At 45.4% G+C, this 19,073-nt stretch overlaps 1 protein-coding gene across 2 annotated transcripts in view; it reads right to left on the bottom strand.

Annotated features, from left to right (window-relative positions):
- The window catches only part of LOC141067703 (UTP--glucose-1-phosphate uridylyltransferase-like), a 247,900-nt gene that overhangs the window by 18,653 nt on the left and 210,174 nt on the right, over positions 1-19,073 (bottom strand). The window contains exon 8 of one of the 2 annotated variants that reach the window (XM_073558121.1): positions 1,317-1,375. In XM_073558121.1, the coding sequence (XP_073414222.1) occupies positions 1,317-1,375 (59 nt within the window). Of the gene's footprint in view, positions 1-1,299; positions 1,376-19,073 lie in introns of those variants that run through there. The other variant, XM_073558120.1, reaches the window with a different exon arrangement.

Here is a 19,073-nt window from a genome sequence, read left to right as displayed (position 1 = left end):
TGTCACGAAAAAACAATGTCAGAATCAGCGGGATCCATTAAAGCATTTCAGAATTATTATAACCTCATAAAGGGACAGTGGTCAGAATTGTAAAAGTTGGCCTGGTCATTAAGCTGCAAACTGGCTCTGTCGCTAAGGGGTTAAAATTAACTTTTGTTTGTGGGGAAACCCATTTAAGGCTTTCATTATAGTAATAAGGGGAATGTTCTTTGAGAGCTTCAGATTGAGGCCACATTCACACTTTCAGTATTTAGTCAGTATTTTACATCCGTATTTATAAGCCAAAACCAGGAGTGGAACAATCAGAGGAAAAGTATAATAGAAACCCATCACCACTTCTGGATTTGGCTTACAAATACTGAGGTAAAATACTGACCAAATACTGAATGTGCACACGCTGCGGATCTGCAGCAGTTCTGCAGACAGTGTACAGTAGCATGTAAGTCTATGGGATTTACAATCTGCTGTGCACATGCTGCGGAATTTTAACTGCGGAAAAGCTGCGGTTTTGAATCCGCAGAAAGAAATGACATGTGACTTCTTTTCTGCAGATTCTGCTGCGGTTTACCATCTCCTCCATTGTAGAGGTGATAAACCGCAGGCCAATCCGCAGGCCATTTTACCTGCAGTTTTACCTGCGGTTCTGCAGATAAAAATCCGCAGACCAATCCGCAGCGTGTGCACACAGCCTAACACATACTCTGGTTTGTTTCAAACAATTATTTACTCCTGGTTTCCAAATATGTCTCCTCATGGTATTGCTGCCTTCAATCTGAATCTACAATGTGCACATTCCAGGAAAAGCAAGGAAAGTCCATTGCATGATTAAGGCTAGTTTCACATTAGCGCTTTTGAGCGCAGCGACGGTCTGCGCACGGCCGCCTCTAAGCCCCGCCCCTGCCGCGCCTCCGCCTACCGGCGCATGACACTGCATGCGTCCTGCGTCCCCTATCTTTATCACTGGGGGCGCAGGCCGTGCGCAGTATGCGTTTGGCGGCACATGCGTCCTTTTGACGGTGCGCCGACCTGTGCCAAACGCAACCTGCTGCAGTTTGGTTGCGCTCGGCGCACCGTCAAAAAGGCGCATGCGCGGCCAAACGCATACAGCGCACGGCCTGCACCCCCAGTGATAAAGATAGGGGACGCAGGACGCATGCAGCGTCATGCGTTGGTAGGCGGAGCTACCGGCGGAGGCGCGGCAGGGCTTAGCGGTGGCCGTGCGCAGGCCGTCGCTGCGCTCAAAAGTGCTAATGTGAAACTAGCCTTATCCCGACTTTTGAGCAGTACTTTATGTAGTAATATTTGCAGGCTTTTACCTTGTCACAAGCCAAGATAAGAAGTGACCTGGAGCATCTTTTTCATCAATCGGTGTGTTCTGAAAGAAATGTACACAGGTTGTAAAATTTCAGCACACGTATCCAAACTAAAAAAAAAAGATACTATAAACTACAAAAGTTATTCTATTATTTTTTTTAAAATTGCTGTATTTCATCAGTTGTGTCAGTCAGCTGGGAAACATTCCTTTTTAAAACACCTCCAGCCCAAAAATGTGTCAATGTTCATGAATCCTTCCAAGAGCATGTGGCAGAAAATGAACCACAGCAACAAATAACTTCCCCTTCTATGTAACCACTTAAGGACAGCAAAACAAGGAGAAGAAAAAGACCAAACAAAAAATGGGGTGCACACCTAATATAAGACAGTATTACATAATCTTTATTGCAAAAACCCAGGACCAACAACAAACATTAAAAACATCTAAAACCGGGATACAACATGATGATCTAAACATACTCCTGAAAATGCTATCTCTGGCATGGGACAATATTTATACAAGGCTCCACAAACTGTAATAATACCACAAAAAATCAGACACATCCTCTTTCAAGAAATACTGGTAACTGATCATACTGCACAATCCTATAAGGCTAACAGTATATAATCACTTGAAAATGAGCCTAATAAAAAGTTGTATAGGAATTGCATGATATGGATATAAAAAAAAAAGACAAAAACGTGTATATGTGCATGCTGGTGCTGCAAGTAAAGAGCACAAACGCACAAGGTGAAACACACGAATAGTTCTGAGAATAAAGCTTCATGAAGAGGAATGTGAATATAATGATAGCTATCAAAGTATGATAAAGCCCAATTGGGCAGTCAAACCACATGCACCAGGGCTATGTGGGAGAACCCCACGCGTATCGCTGTGCAAGACATCTTCCTCAGCTCCTGATACACGTAGACTCAAATGAATGGGTCTATGTACATGTCAGCGTGTTTTCACAGACCATGTGTCTGTGTGCAAAAAACACTGACACGTCCGTTTTTAAGTGACAGCACGGATCGTACGGACACATACAAGTCAATGGGTCCGTGTAAATACGTGCCGCACACAGATGGCCTCCGTGTGCGTTTTAAAAGTCATAGGGTTAACATTGAAACAAATTGTTTCAATACACGGACAGCACATGGATCACATATGGATGGTACGCACGGATAGCACACGAATGTGACAAATTGACACACGCATATCTCCGGTACCGTTTTTTCCAGTACCGGAAATATCAGGACGTGGGAAACCATCCTAAATCTGACCACTGTGGTAATAACTCTGGAATGCTTCAATGGATCTCAGTGATTCTGAGACTGATTTCTTATGACATAGTCTACTTCGTGATAGTGGTAACATTTTTCTATATGACTTGCGTTTATTTGTGAAAATATCGGTAATCTGGAAATATTTTGGAAAATTTCACAATTTTTAAACTTAATTCTACTGCCCTTAATCTAGGAAGTTATGGCACAAAAAATAGTTAATAAATAACATTTGCAATATGGCTACTTTATATCAGCACAATTTTTGAAACAATTTTTTCTTAGGAAGTTAGAAGAATCAGCAATTTATCGTTTTTACAACAAAATTTACAAAACCATTTTTTTAGGGCTCACATCACATTTGAAGTGACTTTGTGGGGCCTATATGACATAAAATATCCAAAAGTGACACCATTATAGAAACTGCACCCTTCAAGATGCTCAAAACCACATTCAAGAAGTTTATTAACCCTTCAGATGCCTCACAGGAATTAATGGAATGTGGAAGAAAAAAAAATGAACATTTAACTTTTTTTCACAAAAATCTTATTTATTTTAGCCCCAATTTTTTCATTTTCAGAAGGGTAAACCGAGATAATGTACCCCAAAACTTGTGCAATTTCTCCTGAGTACGCTGATACCCCATATTTGGGGGAAAACTACTGTTTGGGTGCATGGTAGACCTAGGAAAGGAAGGAGCACCATTTGACAAAAATGGCTGGAATCTAGAGTGGACACCAGGTGTCTAAACAGTGGAAACTCCAAACTAGTGTTCCCATTTTAGAAACTAGACCCCTCAAGAAATTTATCTAGAGTGGTGAGCACCTTAAACTCCCAGGTGCTTTACAGAAGTTTATAGTGTATTATTTACAGTGATACATCATTTATGTAATTTTTGTATGTTGTAGCGCTTTTACACAAAAAATATTTTATAGAAAATAATTATTTTTGCATCGCTTTATTCTGAGAGCTATAACTTTTTAATTTTTCCTCTGCTGGAGCTTTATGGCAGCTTTTTTTTTTTTTTTTGCAGAACAAAATGATGTTTTCAGTAGAGTTGAGCGAAACGGGTCGAAAAAATTCAAAAGTCACCGACTTTCGCCAAAGTCGGGTTTCATGAAATGAAACCCGACCTTAGCGTGAGGTCGGCCACGAGGTCGGCGACTTTAGCGCCAAAGTTGCGTTTCAAAGATGCTTTAGTGCCCTTTTTCAGCCAATCAGGAAGAACGGACACTGTGGGCAACGTGATGACATAGGCAGCGGTCACCACCATCTTGGAGAAGGGCATGCAAGTGATTTGCTTTGTGAGGCGTCACAGGGGGTATAAAAGGGCGTGCACGCCGACCACCATGTTACTTATGCTGATCTCAGAATAGGGAGAGCTGCTGCTGCTGATTCTGTAGGGAGAGCGTTAGGAAGGCTAAAAAAAAAAAAATGCTTCTTCTGATAGCGCTTTTCACTGTAGTTACTGTGCAGTGAAAGGTGAAGATTTTTGCTTTTGTGCAGCAGCACTAGTGCTGATTAGCCTGCCTTTTAAGGCTAGCTGCATTGCTGTGTGCACACTGGAGTTCAAACTGCTTTTTTAAAAGCAATCCAAATGTTATTGTTTTGTCCTGGTGAGGTACTGAGCGTTCATTTTTTCACACACCGTACAGCTGTGTATGCTCCTCTCACAGTACCATGTAACGGCTGTTATCACGGCCAAATTCAAGCTAAGTGTGTAACTCTGTAAGGAAAAGCCGAGGAGTTTGTCCGCTCTTACAGACCTACACCTTATAGTTTTGTCTGTTTTTCAAACAGTTTAGTATATCTGCTGTTTGATTACATTCAAAACTACAGAGAGACAGCGTGTGTCAGTCCGTATACGAAAACACGGAGCTTGACAATTTTACATACACCGTACAGCGGTGTACGTGCACGCTCCTCTCACAGTACTGTGTAACGGCTGTTATCACTGCCAAATTGAAGCTAAGTGGTGTGTGACTCTGTAAGGAAAAGCCGAGGAGTTTGTCCGTTCTTTTTGTCCGTTTTTCAAACAGTTTAGTATATTTGCTGTTTGATTACATTCAAAACTAGAGAGACAGCGTGTGTCAGTCCGTATACAAAAACACGGAGCTTGACAATTTGTACACCATACAGACGTGTACGTGTACGCTCCTCTCAAAGTACCGCGTAACGGCTGTTATCACGGCCAAATTGAAGCTAAGTGTGTGACTCTAAGGAAAAGCCGAGGAGTTTGTCCGTTCTTACAGACCTACACTCTAGGGAGATTCCAATTCTGCCCAATTCTATATATACACCATGTAGTTTGTCATACACTAGGCAACTTCTGCCTGTCACATTGCGGTGTAATATACACAGGGCCTGACAGAATCCAACTGTGTCCTGAAGTCTAGAGAGATTCCAATTCTCCCCAATCCTCTATACAACTTTCTTACACCATCCAGAATCTTCCTGTCACATTGCGGTGTAATATAAACAGGGCCTGACAGAATCCAACTGTGTCCTGAAGTCTAGAGAGATTCCAACTCTCCCCAGTCCTCTATACACCTTTCTTACACCATCCAGAATCTGCCTGTCACATTGCGGTGTAATATAAACAGGACCTGTCAGAATCCAACTGTGTCCTGAAGTCTACAGAGATTCCAATTCTCCCCAGTTCTCTATACATAGTTGGTGGTTTTTTTGGGTACATTTTCCCCAAAAATGAGGAAGTGTGGTGGAAGAGTCCGTGGAAGTGGGCGGGGGTTGGCAGCTGGTAATGATGGTGTTGGTGGTGGATCTGCTGGTAGTGGCAAAAGCAAAATAGCACCTAATGCAGGAGGTGTTGAGCCTGCGTCATCGCCTGGCTCCACAAGGCCTCGAAGGCTCCCTTTTCTGGGAGTAGGTAAACCGCTTTTAAAGCCGGAGCTTCAAGAACAAGTTTTGGCTTACATTGCTGACTCAGCCTCCAGCTCTATCGCCTCTTCTTCTGAAGTTTTAAAAAATAAAAGCACTGAGTCGTCATTGGAGGCTCATGGTCATGAACCACACCTTTCCTTGTGTCCTTCACCCCAACCAAAATTGAAGGATGCGGCAGGCCACACTACAGATTACTCCATGGAGCTGTTTTCACATACCATGCCTGTGTTATCAAGTCAAATTGTGAATTACCCAGGCCAAGATGAATCTGACATGGAGTGCACTGATGCACAGCCACTGATAGATGATTCTGCTGGTACATTCACTCAGAGCACTACATTGTCCCCTCAGTGTACTGAGGCAGAATCTGACCCTGATGAAACTCAGGTGCCCCTTCCGCATACTATACCACCATACACGGTGACACAGAGGAAGGTGCACATGACATTGAAGAGGAGGTGATGGATGACCCAGTTGTTGACCTAGATTGGCATCCATTGGGGGAAGAGGGTGCCACTGCCAATAGCTCAGAAGAGGAGGAGCATCCGCAGCCGGCATCGACATCACAACAGCTGTTATCTGGCAGGCCCGGAGCAGTCCAAAAACAGGTTACAAAAACCAAAAGAGTTGCAGGACAGCTTGGCTAGATGGTCAAAATAGCACAGTGTGCAAGGCCTCAAAATGTCTTCCATAGTAGGAAGAGTGCAGTGTGGCACTTTTTTGAACAAAATCCTAATGATCAGGCAAAGGTTATCTGTAAGAAGTGCGCAAAGACCTTTAGCCGAGGGAAAAATCTTAGAAATTTGAATACCAGTTGCATGCCAAGACATTTAACCACCATGCACTTGCAAGCGTGGACGGACTACCAAAACTCACGTACCACATGTGCAACTGCTCCCAAAGAAGGTAGTCAGCAACACTACATTGTTTCCCCCACTGTAAGCCCACCACCAGCAGCAAATGTTCAGTTGTCATCGCAAGGGCAAATCAGTCAGGGAATCACACTGTTATTGCAACAAAAGACTGAATCTAGGCCATCAGAAAGAACACCAACTCCATCACCATCATCATCCCTCTCTCAGTCCACCATGTCCACCGCTAGTTCGACCATATGCAGCTCTCAAGTCCAGCTCACCCTACCAGAGACTGAGTAGGACAAGAAAGTACTCATCCTCTCATCCGCGTACATTGGGTTTGAACGCCCACATTGCCAAACTAATCTCGTTAGAGATGATGCCCTATCGGTTGGTTGAAAGCGCAGCTTTCCGCGAACTCATGGCCTACGCAGTACCACGCTATGACCTACCCAGTCACCACTTCTTTTCTCACAAAGCCATCCCAGCCCTCCACCTTCACATGAAAGACCGCATTGTACATGCACTCAAGCAATCAGTGAGTGGAAAGGTGCACCTCACAACTGATGCATGGTCCAGTAGGCATGGCCAGGGCCGTTACGTGTCCATCACTGCGCACTGGGTTAATGTGGTGGATGCAGGGTCCACAGCGGACAGCGGTGGTGGGACAGTGCTGCCTAGCCCATGGTATAGGAAACAGTTGGCTGTAGGTGTTCGACCCTCATCCTCCTCCTCCAGAAGCGAAAGCTTGTCCACAGAACACAGTCGCACGAGCACATCATCCGCAGCTGCCAGTGTTGCACACGAGGTGTCCCCCTATCGATCAGCTAGTGGAAAGCGTCAGCAGGCTCTGTCAAAGATGATGTGTTTGAGCGACAGGCACACCGCGGAGGTACTGGCCGACTACTTTCAGCGACAAACTGAGTCATGGATGGGCAGTCTACATCTTGAGGCAGGCAAAGTAGTTAGTGATAACGGACGGAATTTTGTGGCAGCCATAGCCCTTTCAAAACTCAGACACATACCTTGCTTGGCTCACACCTTGAACCTGGTGGTGCAGTGCTTCCTCAATAATTATCCGGAGTTAACAGGCCTGCTCCAGAAGGTCCGAAGACTGTGCTCGCACATCCTCCGGTCGCCGGTACACTCCAGTCGTATGCAGAAGCTGCAGCGATTGCTCCACCTTCCCAAGCAGCGCCTAATTATCGACGTTGCAACAAGGTGGAACTCCACCCTGCACATGGTTGAGCGGCTGTGCGAACAGAAGCAGGCCGTAATGCATTTGTGGGAGGATACACAGGCAGGCACTTTGAGGGCAGACATGGAGTTGACAGGTGTGCAGTGGTCGAAGCTGAAAGACCTCTGTAAAGTCCTTCAGTGCTTTGAGGAATGCACACGGCTGGTAAGCGCAGACGACGCCATCCTAAGCATGAGCATCCCACTTATGCGTCTGCTCATGCAAACTTTGATGCACATTAAGGAGCAGGCGTCTGCAGCCGAGGATGAAGAAGGAGGATGAGGAAGAGGAGGAGGGAAGCCTTGATGATAGTCAGCCATTGTCTACACCGGGAACTCTCCTGGACGAGGTGGAGGAAGAAGAGGAGGAGGAGGATGATGATGGGGATGATTATTTAGGGGAGGAGGATGCTTCTCGTGGGGCAAGAGAAAATGTTGGCGTGGCAAGGTCTGGTACAGGGTTTCTGCGTGATTGGAGACATGTGGATTTTCCAGAAAGTGCTCTTCCACCCAGCACTCACAGTGCATCATTGACACCGGGAACATTGGCCCACATGTCAGATTATGCCTTGCAGATCCTAAAAAGGGACCTCCCGCATTGCCAAAATGATGAACGATGACGACTACTGGTTGGCCAGCATCCTGGATCCACGCTATAAAGGCAAATTCCAAAACATAATGCCACAGGAGAACCTTGACCTAATATTGGCTAACAAACAAGCAACTCTGGTAAACCGGTTGGTTGAGGCATTCCCAGCACACAGCAGCGGTGATGGTTCTCACACGAGCCGTAGGGGCCGGGGGCAACTTGGAAGAGGTGTTGGTGGTGCACACATCAGAAGTGGCGTTGGAGACAGGGGTTTCATGACTATGTTGTGGACTGATTTTTCAAGTCCCGTTCACACGACTGGTAATACTGCATCGATTTAAAGTGACAGGAGACAGCACTTGTCAACTATGGTTACAAACTACTTCTCGTCCCATATCAATGTTCTCCCTCACAGGTCATTCCCATTTGACTATTGGGCCGCTAAACTGGACACTAGGTCTGAATTAGCACAATATGCCTTACAGGAGCTCGCTTGCTCAGCTGCAAGTGTGCTATCGGAAAGAGTCTTCAGTGCTGCTGGATCAATCCTGACAGAAAAAAGGACCCGTCTCTCGACCCAAAATGTGGATGATCTAACCTTCATTAAAATGAACCATGCATGGGTTTCCAAGGATTTTGTCACACCTTACCTTGATGACACATAGGTTGCCAGAAAAATGGCTTTCTTTGGTCCTCCTCTTCCTGGGACATGACCAATTTCGCCTTTAGCAGCAGGTGAATGTCCCACATCAACACACGCCATTTTGTAAACCTCCCTAACTGGGCTGCCTTCTCCCCCCATGGCCGGGGTCACCACCTAGCGCACGCAACCGTGCGAGTGCCATTGCCCTGGACAGGTGGGTGGGCCGACTCTTGGGCGCGGGCACTGGCACAGGGTCCCCCATAGTGCAATCAAGTGTCTCTGACGGTGGGGGTGCACACCCGCCGTCAGACATACCGTTATACTATGAGGGGCCCAGTGCCAGTACCGACGCCCACAAGTGGGCCCCCCCTTGCTTGGGCAGGGCCCCAGCATTTGCAATGTTTCCCTCTCCCTGCTCCTCCACTGTGTAGTCTGGGCTGTCAAATCCTTCACTGGGACTGCCACTACAAATTTGGTGAACTGATAGAAGATGATGGTTACGATGTAGCTATGGCCTGTCCCGCTGGCCAGGCTCTAGCTTCAGATGATCAATGGCTTCCATTTCTTATGGACGTCGACTCACAATGAGATGCAGTGGTGGTTTCTCAACAGTTTTCCTACCCACAGACGTGTGACATTCCAGCACACATTTTTAAATGTGCCCTCTCATGCCAATCCAATTGAATCACCTACGGCCTGTGACTTCTGTGTTTTGCACTCCAAAGTTACGTGACAGATCATGATAGGCAGTGAGCACCATGTTTACATCTCTCCCTGTGATCAAAATTCGATGGATATGAGTAAGGGCGATGGGATCAACGGTACTGAGATACAGCAACACTTTCTTCACAAAGAAAGGGTTTAGCTATCTCCACACACTAATTAATTGAGGGTCAGCATCGCCTCTGAGAATTGTGACGGAAGTTTTTCCCATGAATAGTAATTCCTAGATTTCTGCAATCACTAGACTTTATGTCAGTAATTGTATGCATCTCATTTCCTATTGCGGAGAGTCTGGACTGTCTTACTGAGACAGAAATATATATGAAGATTAAAAAATACTACCAAAAGTGTATACTGGTGTACGCTTCAAATACATTTCCTTTTTTTCGACTTTTTAGATTGTTGTCTAATCTATACTGAGAACACAGAGATTTTAAATGTTTAAACTATGCTATATATACCTGCTATCCAGTGATAATGTACCCTTTCTCAACCTTGTACAATCTGGTCAAATCCATACTGGACCTGAGAAAGTCTGAGTCTGCCTCCTGATCTATAGACATATATTTTTAATGTGTAAACTATGCTATACATACCTGTTATCCAGTGATACGATAACCTTTGTCCAGTCACGTCTAATCCATACTGGGCCTGAGACCGTCTGAGCCTGCCTCCTGATATATAGACATAGGTTTTTAATGTGTAAACTATGCTACATATATAAGTGTTATCCGGTGAAACTGTACCCTTTATCAACTTTCTAGAATCTTGTCGAATCCATACTGGGCCTGAGAACGGCTGCCGAGCTGTTAAGCAAGCTACAGCACCTGTGGTTTGGACACGTAATTTTTTGCATTTTTTCAGGAATGCCGGTTAGGCCTAATTCAGGAATTGCGGTTGACCTGCACTTACTGGGAAATCATGGTTTGCGGGGAATAATTGGAATCACAGATCCCCATCACTAACGGTGTTCAGCGGGTTATCTGCACCTGTAAGCGACAAAAGTTGGTCCTTTCAGCGCATGCAGCCCCGGACATGTAAGGCCATGATAGACCTGTTATTGCTCGATCTCGCATATCCCTCTAGTAAGCTTGACGCGTACCGCGGGGGCATGCCGGAGTCTCATTCGTTAACGGAATAAAGCTGACAAATCGTTAGCACAACTACAAACGGACATACCACACCACACACAGAATCGACAAAACTTTCAATGTGTGCATTTTTTCTTGAGGTGGCATGGTTGTGGTTTCCCGGGTGGAGTCCAATTAACCCGCAGGCTCCACTACTGGTGGTGCCCTTTTGGACATTCCTTTAAGATTCAGCTTTGCAATCATACTGCCCCCGGAAAGCAAACACTTTGTCTTCATGGACGCTGTTTGGAGGTTCGTGGGAATAACGCCGCCCGATCACCAGTTGGCATAATTTATTGGTGGGAAGTCTGACGGTATATGATCGTGTTTGATTTCAGAATTTTTTTTTTGGTTTGTATTTTACATTTTTATTTCAGCCTTCCTTAACTTCATAAGGGCATGACAAGCCTATATCTGTGTCTCCTCCACCTCCTCCCTTTACTCCTCCACCTCTTTTCTAAATGTAGTTGCCCTTTTCCATATGTTAATTTTTGTCTTCTGAGCATTTTTTCGGCTTTGGGACACCTTTTAAGGTGTTTTGTAATTGTTTTCTATGTGTTTGCCTGCCATTGTTTTCTATGTGGTTCGACGAACTTGCCTCTTGTGCGACGAACTTGCCTCTTGTGCGACGAACCAAAACACTAGCGGGGTGGCTCAACACTACTCCTGATATATAGACGTACATTGTTAATGTTTAAACTATGCTATATATACCTGCTATCTGATGATACTGTACACTTTGTCTACTTTTTATATTCTTGTCTAATCCATACTGAGCCTGTGAGTGTCTCTGTGTGACTGATGGAATATATATGGAGATTGACAATTATCCTTTGACTGAATAGAGCTGTACGCTTCTGATACAGTGCCATATATCTGATGGTATTTTGTGTCTATTTTGTGCTAAATTTTGAAGTTTGGTGGAAGAGGCAGCGGACGTGGCATGGGGGGGCCAGCTGGTGCTGATGGTGGTGGTGCATCTGCTGGTAGTGGCAAAAGCACAATAGCAGCTAAGGCAGGAGGTGTTGAGCTTGCGTCATGGTCTGGCTCTGGAACGCCTGGAAGGCTACCTTTTCTGGGAGGTTAACCGCTTTTAAAGCCGGAGCATGAGGAACTGGTTTTGGCTTACATTGCCGAAACAGACTCCAGCAAATATGCCCTCCTCTTCTGAAGTTTCAAAAAGTGCAAGCACTGAGTCGTCAACTGCTGGCTCCTGGTCAGGAAGAACCTCTTTCCTTGTGTCCTGCACCCCCACCAAAAGTGAATGATGCAGCAGGCCACACTTCACATTAGTCCATGTAGCTCTTTCTATCATACCATGCCTGGGTTATCAAGTCAAATCGTGAATTCCCCAGTCCAAGATGAATCTGACATGGAGTGTGGGTGGCCAGCCAGGGCAGTGGGGTTAATCGGTACCGGGCCGGTGTCTCACAGGGATGTGTCACGGTGGTGGTGACCCGTTCCGTGGCCCTGGGCGTCCATGCAAAGGGGTGAATTACGTTTATAGGTGAATGATACGTGACACCACCTGTGGTTTCTGATTAGATTGACCAGCGCTGCAGTGTCGCTTCTCTGGGACAGATGTTGTGGTGCAGCTAAGATGTAGAAGCCCTGCACAGGTAGGGCCGTAGTCGCAGGGCAGATGAAAGAGTTGGTAGATGGTGTGCAGTGCAGGATGTAGCAGAGCAGTGTGCCAGGCGCAGGATAAAGATGACAGACACAGTCGTGCAGTTCCTTTACCTGTACTTGGTAAGTGCCGTCCAGGACCCAGAGTACAGATGGAGAAGGAGATGGTCAGCCTGGAAGCCAATTTGGAATTCTCTCTCTGCAGATAGGTAGTGTGGCCTCCGTTCTAGTGCTTATCTGAGGTACTCGCAGTGCTGAGTTCAATGAAGCTCCCCCTGTTGACTCTCTATTGGAACTTTCTCGTATGGCAGGCAGCCATAGCCTTTTCCTTCTGGCTCCCACACGTCGCTGCTGGGGCCTCCAAGCCTTAGTTGGGTACAGAGCATTTACAACTGCTACTTCCTCCGGTTTCGGCAGCAGGAACATCAGTGTCCCTACAAATTCGGAGACCGGAATCCGGACCATGCGCTCCAGCTAGGAGTGAGCCTTAACTCTGCTCATCCTCCAGCTCCCCTTCTCACGTCCACACACTTCCCCTTCCCTTCTCAGACTGCCCTAACTTACCTCCTCCCGACCACAGAGAGCAGCTCCTCAGCAGTCAGGTTCAGAGGTCTCCCTGCTGGCCTGGAGTGGGAAATGTGTTGTGTGTTGGTTTAACTGCTAGAGAGATCCTTCGTTGCTCCCAAGCATGACATCACACTCCCTAGGAGGAAGGTAATGCCACTGTGGCGACCGTACTCCTGGGGGCGCCACAAGTGCACTGATGCCCAGCCACTGCTAGATGATTCTGCTGGTACATTGACCCAGACCACTACATTCCCCTCGCACTCTACACAGCCAGAACCTGACCCTGATGAAACTCAGGTTACCCTTCCCAGATACTGTACCACCTTACACGGTGACAAAGAGGAAGGTGCAGATGAAAGTGCAGGTTCGGCCCACCCGCCGTCAGACACACCGCCGTACTATGAGGGGCCCTGTGCCAGTGCCGTCACCAACGAGTGGGCCCCCCCTGCTTGCTCAGGATCACAGCACTTGCAAAGTTGAAATCTTACCTCTCCCTGCTCCACCGCCATGACGTCTTCCGCGTGTCCTGACAGTGATATTCTGATCAGAGAGCGCAATGACATCACGTCTGTACGCCCTCTGCCTAAACAGCCAAGTGCAGTGAGATGGAAGATGGGGACGACGAGGAGTCCAGAGTAGTACAGGGATTCCCTAGCGAGGAGTCTTATTTAATTGTTTTCAATGTTGGGACACCAATTTTTGGGGAGCACTATACTCTGGAGAATGATATATGGGGCCCACCATACACTGGAGCAATCCAAAGTTGGACATCAGACACTGGAGCAGCATTTACAGGGCCCTTTATACAGTAGAGCATTAGAAATGGGGCCCATTATATATGGAGCATTATTTGGGCCCATAAGACAGTGGAGCTTCATCCATGGGGACCAACATATACTGTAGCATTATGTGGAGCTCATCATATACTGTTTCAAACATTATATGGGACCAATGATTCTGTATGGAGAAATATATGGACCTCATTACTCTGTATAGCGCACTATGCGGTGGCCATAATACTGTATGGAGTAATATACTGTCCGTTTTTGGAGCTATTGGAGAATTTAAAATGGATATCAGTCATGAGATCCAAAAAGTGAAGTATTTTTCACTGTACTATACCGCTATTTCGCTGCCGTATCGGAGCATCATGAGTTGTGCTATGTGTTAAAGGGGCGCTCTTTGGCCCAGGGCATATGAAAACCTGAAGCCAGCCCTACCCCCCCACAAATTTAACCAAACAACCCCCATTTTTCAGTGCGTAATTAGTATTATGAAGTAAATTAAGGTTATAATGCTTCAGTAATAAGAATTGATGTTTTTGGCATTCAAAAGGGCACTGTAGGTGTGTTTCCTGTCCTCCACTCCCTGCCGACTTTGCTTCCCCATTGACTTGCATTGGGTTTCGTGTTTCAGTCGGCCTTCGACTTTTCACAAAAATCGGCCGATTTCGTTCGCATGGTCTCAGAAGCTTTCAGCATAGGTATAATGCATTGCCATGCTAGTGCATTGCAACGTATTATACCTGCAATGAAAGTAAAAAAAAGGGACTAGGTAAAGGGACTAGGTAAAAAAGAGAACTCTAAAAAAAATGTTAAAAAAAATTAAAAAATAATAAAACAAATCCACTAATAAATACACATTTTTATAAACAAAAAAAGTACACGTTTGGTATCGCCGTGTCCGTAAACATCCGATCTATAAAAGTGTCACACTGGTTAACCCCTTCAGTGAACGCCGTATAAAAAAACACACAAAAAAGTAGCAAATTATGCTTTATCATCATACCGCTTGGAAAAAGTGGAATAAAACTCGATCAAAAAGACGAATGTAAATAAAAATAATATAACTGAAAACGCCATCTGGTCCCGCAAAAAACAAGCTGCCATACAGCTCCATTAGTGGAAAAATAAAAAAGTTATCGCTCTCAGAATAAAGCAATACTAAAATAATTATTTTTTCTATAAAAGTTTTTATTGTGTGTAAAAGTGCCAAAACATAAAAAACAATATAAATAGGTATCGCTGTAATCGTAGTGACCCGAAGAATAAAGCTGCCTTACCAATTTTACCATACACGGAAGGGAGAAAAAAAAAAAAACAATTCCTGAATTGCTGGTTTTTGTTCATTCTGCCTCCACAAAAATCGGAATAGAAAGCGATCAAAAAATGTCATGTGCCCGAAAACGGTATCAATAAGAAAGTAATCTTGTCTCACCCAAAATCAAGCCCTCACATGACTCTTTTGGCCAAAATATGGAAAAATTATAGCTCTCAAAATATGACGATGCAAAAACTTCTTACCAAAAAAAGCATCTTTTAGTGTATGACAGAAGCTAAACATTCTCTGTAATCGCACCAAGCCGAAGAATAAAGTCGTCTAATCACTAATACCGCACGAGGAACGGCGTAAAAAATAAAAACGATTCTTCACCTTTTGTGGATTTTGTTCATTCTGCCTCCCAAAGATCGCAGTAAGACGATCACAGTGGTTTACCCCCACATATGGCGTACCATCGCACTCAGGACAAATTGCACAACAACTTTTGGGGTCTAATTTCTTCTGTTACCCTTGGGAAAATAAAGAATTGGGGGAAAAATATATTTGTAGAAAAAATATATTTTATTTTCCCGGCTCTACGTTTTTAACTTATGTGAAGCTCTTGGGGGTTCAAAGTGCTCACCACACATCTAGATAAGTTCCTTGCGGGGAGGTCTAGTTTTCAAAATGGGGTCACTTATGGGGGGTTTACACTGTTTAGGTACATCAGGGGCTCTCCAAACGCGACATGGCGTCCGCTCTCGATTCCATTAAATTTTTCGTTCAAAACCTCAAATGGTGCTCCTTCCCTTCAGAGTCCTGCCGTGCTCCTAAAGAGTGGTCTTCCTCCACACATAGGGTATCGGTGTACTCAAGAGAAATTGCACAACAAATATTGTGATTCATTTTCTCCTGATACCCTTGACAAAATAAAAAAAATTGTGTCCTAAGTAAAATTTTTTTGAAGAAAGTTTTAATAAAATGTTTGAATGCGGTTTTGAGCACCTTGAGGGGTGCAGTTTTTAGAATGTTGTCACTTTTGGGTATTTTCTGTCATATTGACTCCTCAAAGTGACTTCAAATGTGAGGTGGTCCCTAAAAAAATGGTTTTGTAAATTTTTTTGAAAAAATGAGAAATCGCTGGTCAAATTTTAACCCTTATGACTTCCTAACAAAAAAAATTATGTTTCAAAAATTGTGCTCATTTAAAGTAGACATGTGGGAAATGTTATTTATTAACTATTTTGTGTAACATAGCGCTTTGATTTAGGGGCATAAATTTTTGGCAAATTTACATTTTTTTCACAAATAAACACAAGAAATTTTGAAGAAATTTTACTACTATCATAAATTGCAATATGTCACGAAAAAACATTCTCAGAATCAGTGGGATACGTTGAAGCGTTCCAGAGTTGTAACCGCATAAAGTGACAGTGGTCAGATTTCAAAATTAACGCCTGGTCATTAACCTACAAAGTGGCTTGGTCCTTAAGGGGTTAAACCAAGAACCCTTAACCTCTTCTGTACCAAAAGAAACAGTAAACCTGCACCACTTATGTGACTGATCGTGTAAACTCCAAAGAGGACCTGTGATCTTCTGATCCCAGGTGCACCAGAGGTCGCAGCAGGGTGCAGCACACTCGTGACACACCGTGAATACCCCAAGATATGTTAATGGAAACCTGTCACCAAGTTTGGCTGATACGAGTTACGGCCACCGACTTTCAGGGATTAACTACAGCATTCTAGAATGCTGTAGATAAGCCACTGATCTGACCTGTAAGAGAAGAAAAATAACTTATTATACTCGCCGGACTGACTGTCGCCAGTGGGGCGGACTGGTCCGAGGGGTGTCTCTCTTCTTGGTCCGGCACCTTCCATCTTCTTGAGATGCCGCTCTCCTGCTTGGTTCTTGTGGATGACGCGGCCCTGCATCATTAACACAGGCTCCCTGGCATCGCGCTCCTGTGCAGGTGTACTTATCTACCCTGTTGAGAGCAGAGCAAAGTACTGCAGTGTGCAGGCGCTGGGCCTTTCTGACCTTTCCCGAAGCCTGCACACTGCACAGTGCTTTTCTCTGGCCTCAACAGGGCAGATAAGTACACCTGCGCAGAAGCGCGATACCGGGGAGCCTGTGTGGATGATGAAGGGACACGTCATCCACATGAAGCAAGGAGGACAGCATCGCAAGAAGATGGAAGGCGCCGGACCAAGAGCGACACCCCTCAGAACAGTCCGCCCTGCAGGTGAGAATAATAAGTTATTTTTCTTCTCTAACAGGTCGGATCGGGGGCTTATCTACAGCATTATAGAATGCTGTAGATAAGTTCTGAAAGTCGGTGGCCGTAACGCGTATCACCCAAACCTGGTGACAGGTTCCCTTTAAAGGGACAGACAGTACATGATAGACAGGAAAATGGGAAGAAGAGTACTAAATAAGAATAGATAAGGTGAAAAAGAAGGGTTCTAATGTGGAGGCTAAATGAGGTATAATGATGTTAAAGTCTCTACTGCATTCGTATACTGAAAACTACTTTGCTATAGAGCACATATGTCAAACTCTGTCCTGTGGGACAAATCTGTCCTGCAGGGTGAGTATATTTGGCCAGTGATGCTGGTCGGGTGCCCTGCCTGGCATTGCACAGTTACCCACCATCGCACTTTCTACTATATCGGCATCCTAGATGTCAAGACGGTTGAAAGCAATGATGGAAGAGAACGCATCAGCTGATGCTCCTTTTCCCATCATTCCTCCTCTGTGTCTGACATATCAGAGCAGTGGACATGACGATACCATTACAATCCGCATGCTGTACTGAGAATGTGCAGAGGATCTGAAGATACTATGAAGAGACCAGAGCAGCGGGGAAGGGAATGGGCAGAAGTTCTTTTTTTATGTGAGGCCGATTATACTGTAAGTAGCACTATGTGGGGTTCTTTACACTATATTGAGCACTATATGGTGACCTTTTGTTAGCACCATGCCGGGTCCCTGGCGTGTCAGTTCACTCACCCACACTGCAGTTGGTTCCTCTCTACCTCATGCGTAGGGTGTGTGCGCCTGCTCCCTCCCTCTTAAAGGGCCAGCAAGTGCCCTTGCTATTTCCTCCCCAGCCAATGATTGAGGCATTATGTATATATTGCTTCCTCTCCACTGGGGAGGTGCCTGATCAACCTTCCTCTTTATAGTCTATGTTGTGAAAGGTCGCATACCAGTGCAAATCCTGTTTGCTGTGCTTTAAGTACAAATCCTGCTTGCTGCACTCAGATGCAAATCCTGCTAGTTGTGCTCAGATACAAATCCTACTTGCTGCACTCGGATGCAAGTCCTGCTTGCTGCACTCGGATAGGAACTTGATCAGCTGCACTCTGATACAAGCTCTACCTGCTGCTCTGTCCAGTCTATGCTTCTGGGTCACGCTGCTGTGTGATCGTTGGTCTGTCCTGGAGTGGCACCTGGTGTGCATCGGGAGCCAAGTCTAACCTTACCATCAGAGGCTCTAGTGAACAGTCCGGTGCACGCCTAGTCACGCCCCTCCAGGCTCTCCACGGTCCGTGGCACAGTGATTCCACAAACCACGTCCGTGAAAGTTTGCTCAGGTCATGGATCTCGCTGGACCCTGTCCATACGGACCATGACCCAGGAGCTTTGTCGACAGAAGAACGCACAGGAAGAGATGTCCTTAACCACTAAGTTGGAGGCCTTAAAACATCCCTCCAGAGTTCCAGCATGTTTAAACAGCCGTGTCTTCTCCAGAGACTTCCCAGACAATTTGCTTAGTTCAAGATCCTGGCCTCCGACTCGCAGCCCCACCACATTTTGATGGCAGTCCGAAGCTCTGCCACGGGTTCATCAATCAGTGCCAGCTACATTTTGAAATTCTTCCGCACTACTTCCCGTTGGACCAAGCAAAAGTGGCATTTCTTATGTCGCACCTTGGAGGCGAGGCCCTGGTGTGATTGGACCCATTGTGGGAGAGAAGGTTCGATCATTTCCGATTTGCCTGAGTTCTTGGAAGCTTTTTGCAAAGTGTTCGATGAACCCAGGTGAACCACCTCTGCAACTTCCGCTTTGCTCCTTTTACGTCAGTTCAGTTCTTCTGTGGGGTAATATGCTGTATGTTTTCACACTCTGCGTCCGAACTCGGATGGAACAACAAAGATTT

Source organism: Dendrobates tinctorius, unplaced genomic scaffold (assembly GCF_039654945.1).
Source record: "Dendrobates tinctorius isolate UK_male_01 unplaced genomic scaffold, ASM3965494v1 ptg000254l, whole genome shotgun sequence".
NCBI lineage: Eukaryota > Metazoa > Chordata > Amphibia > Anura > Dendrobatidae > Dendrobates > Dendrobates tinctorius.
This window is presented reverse-complemented; position numbering and strand designations above follow the sequence as displayed.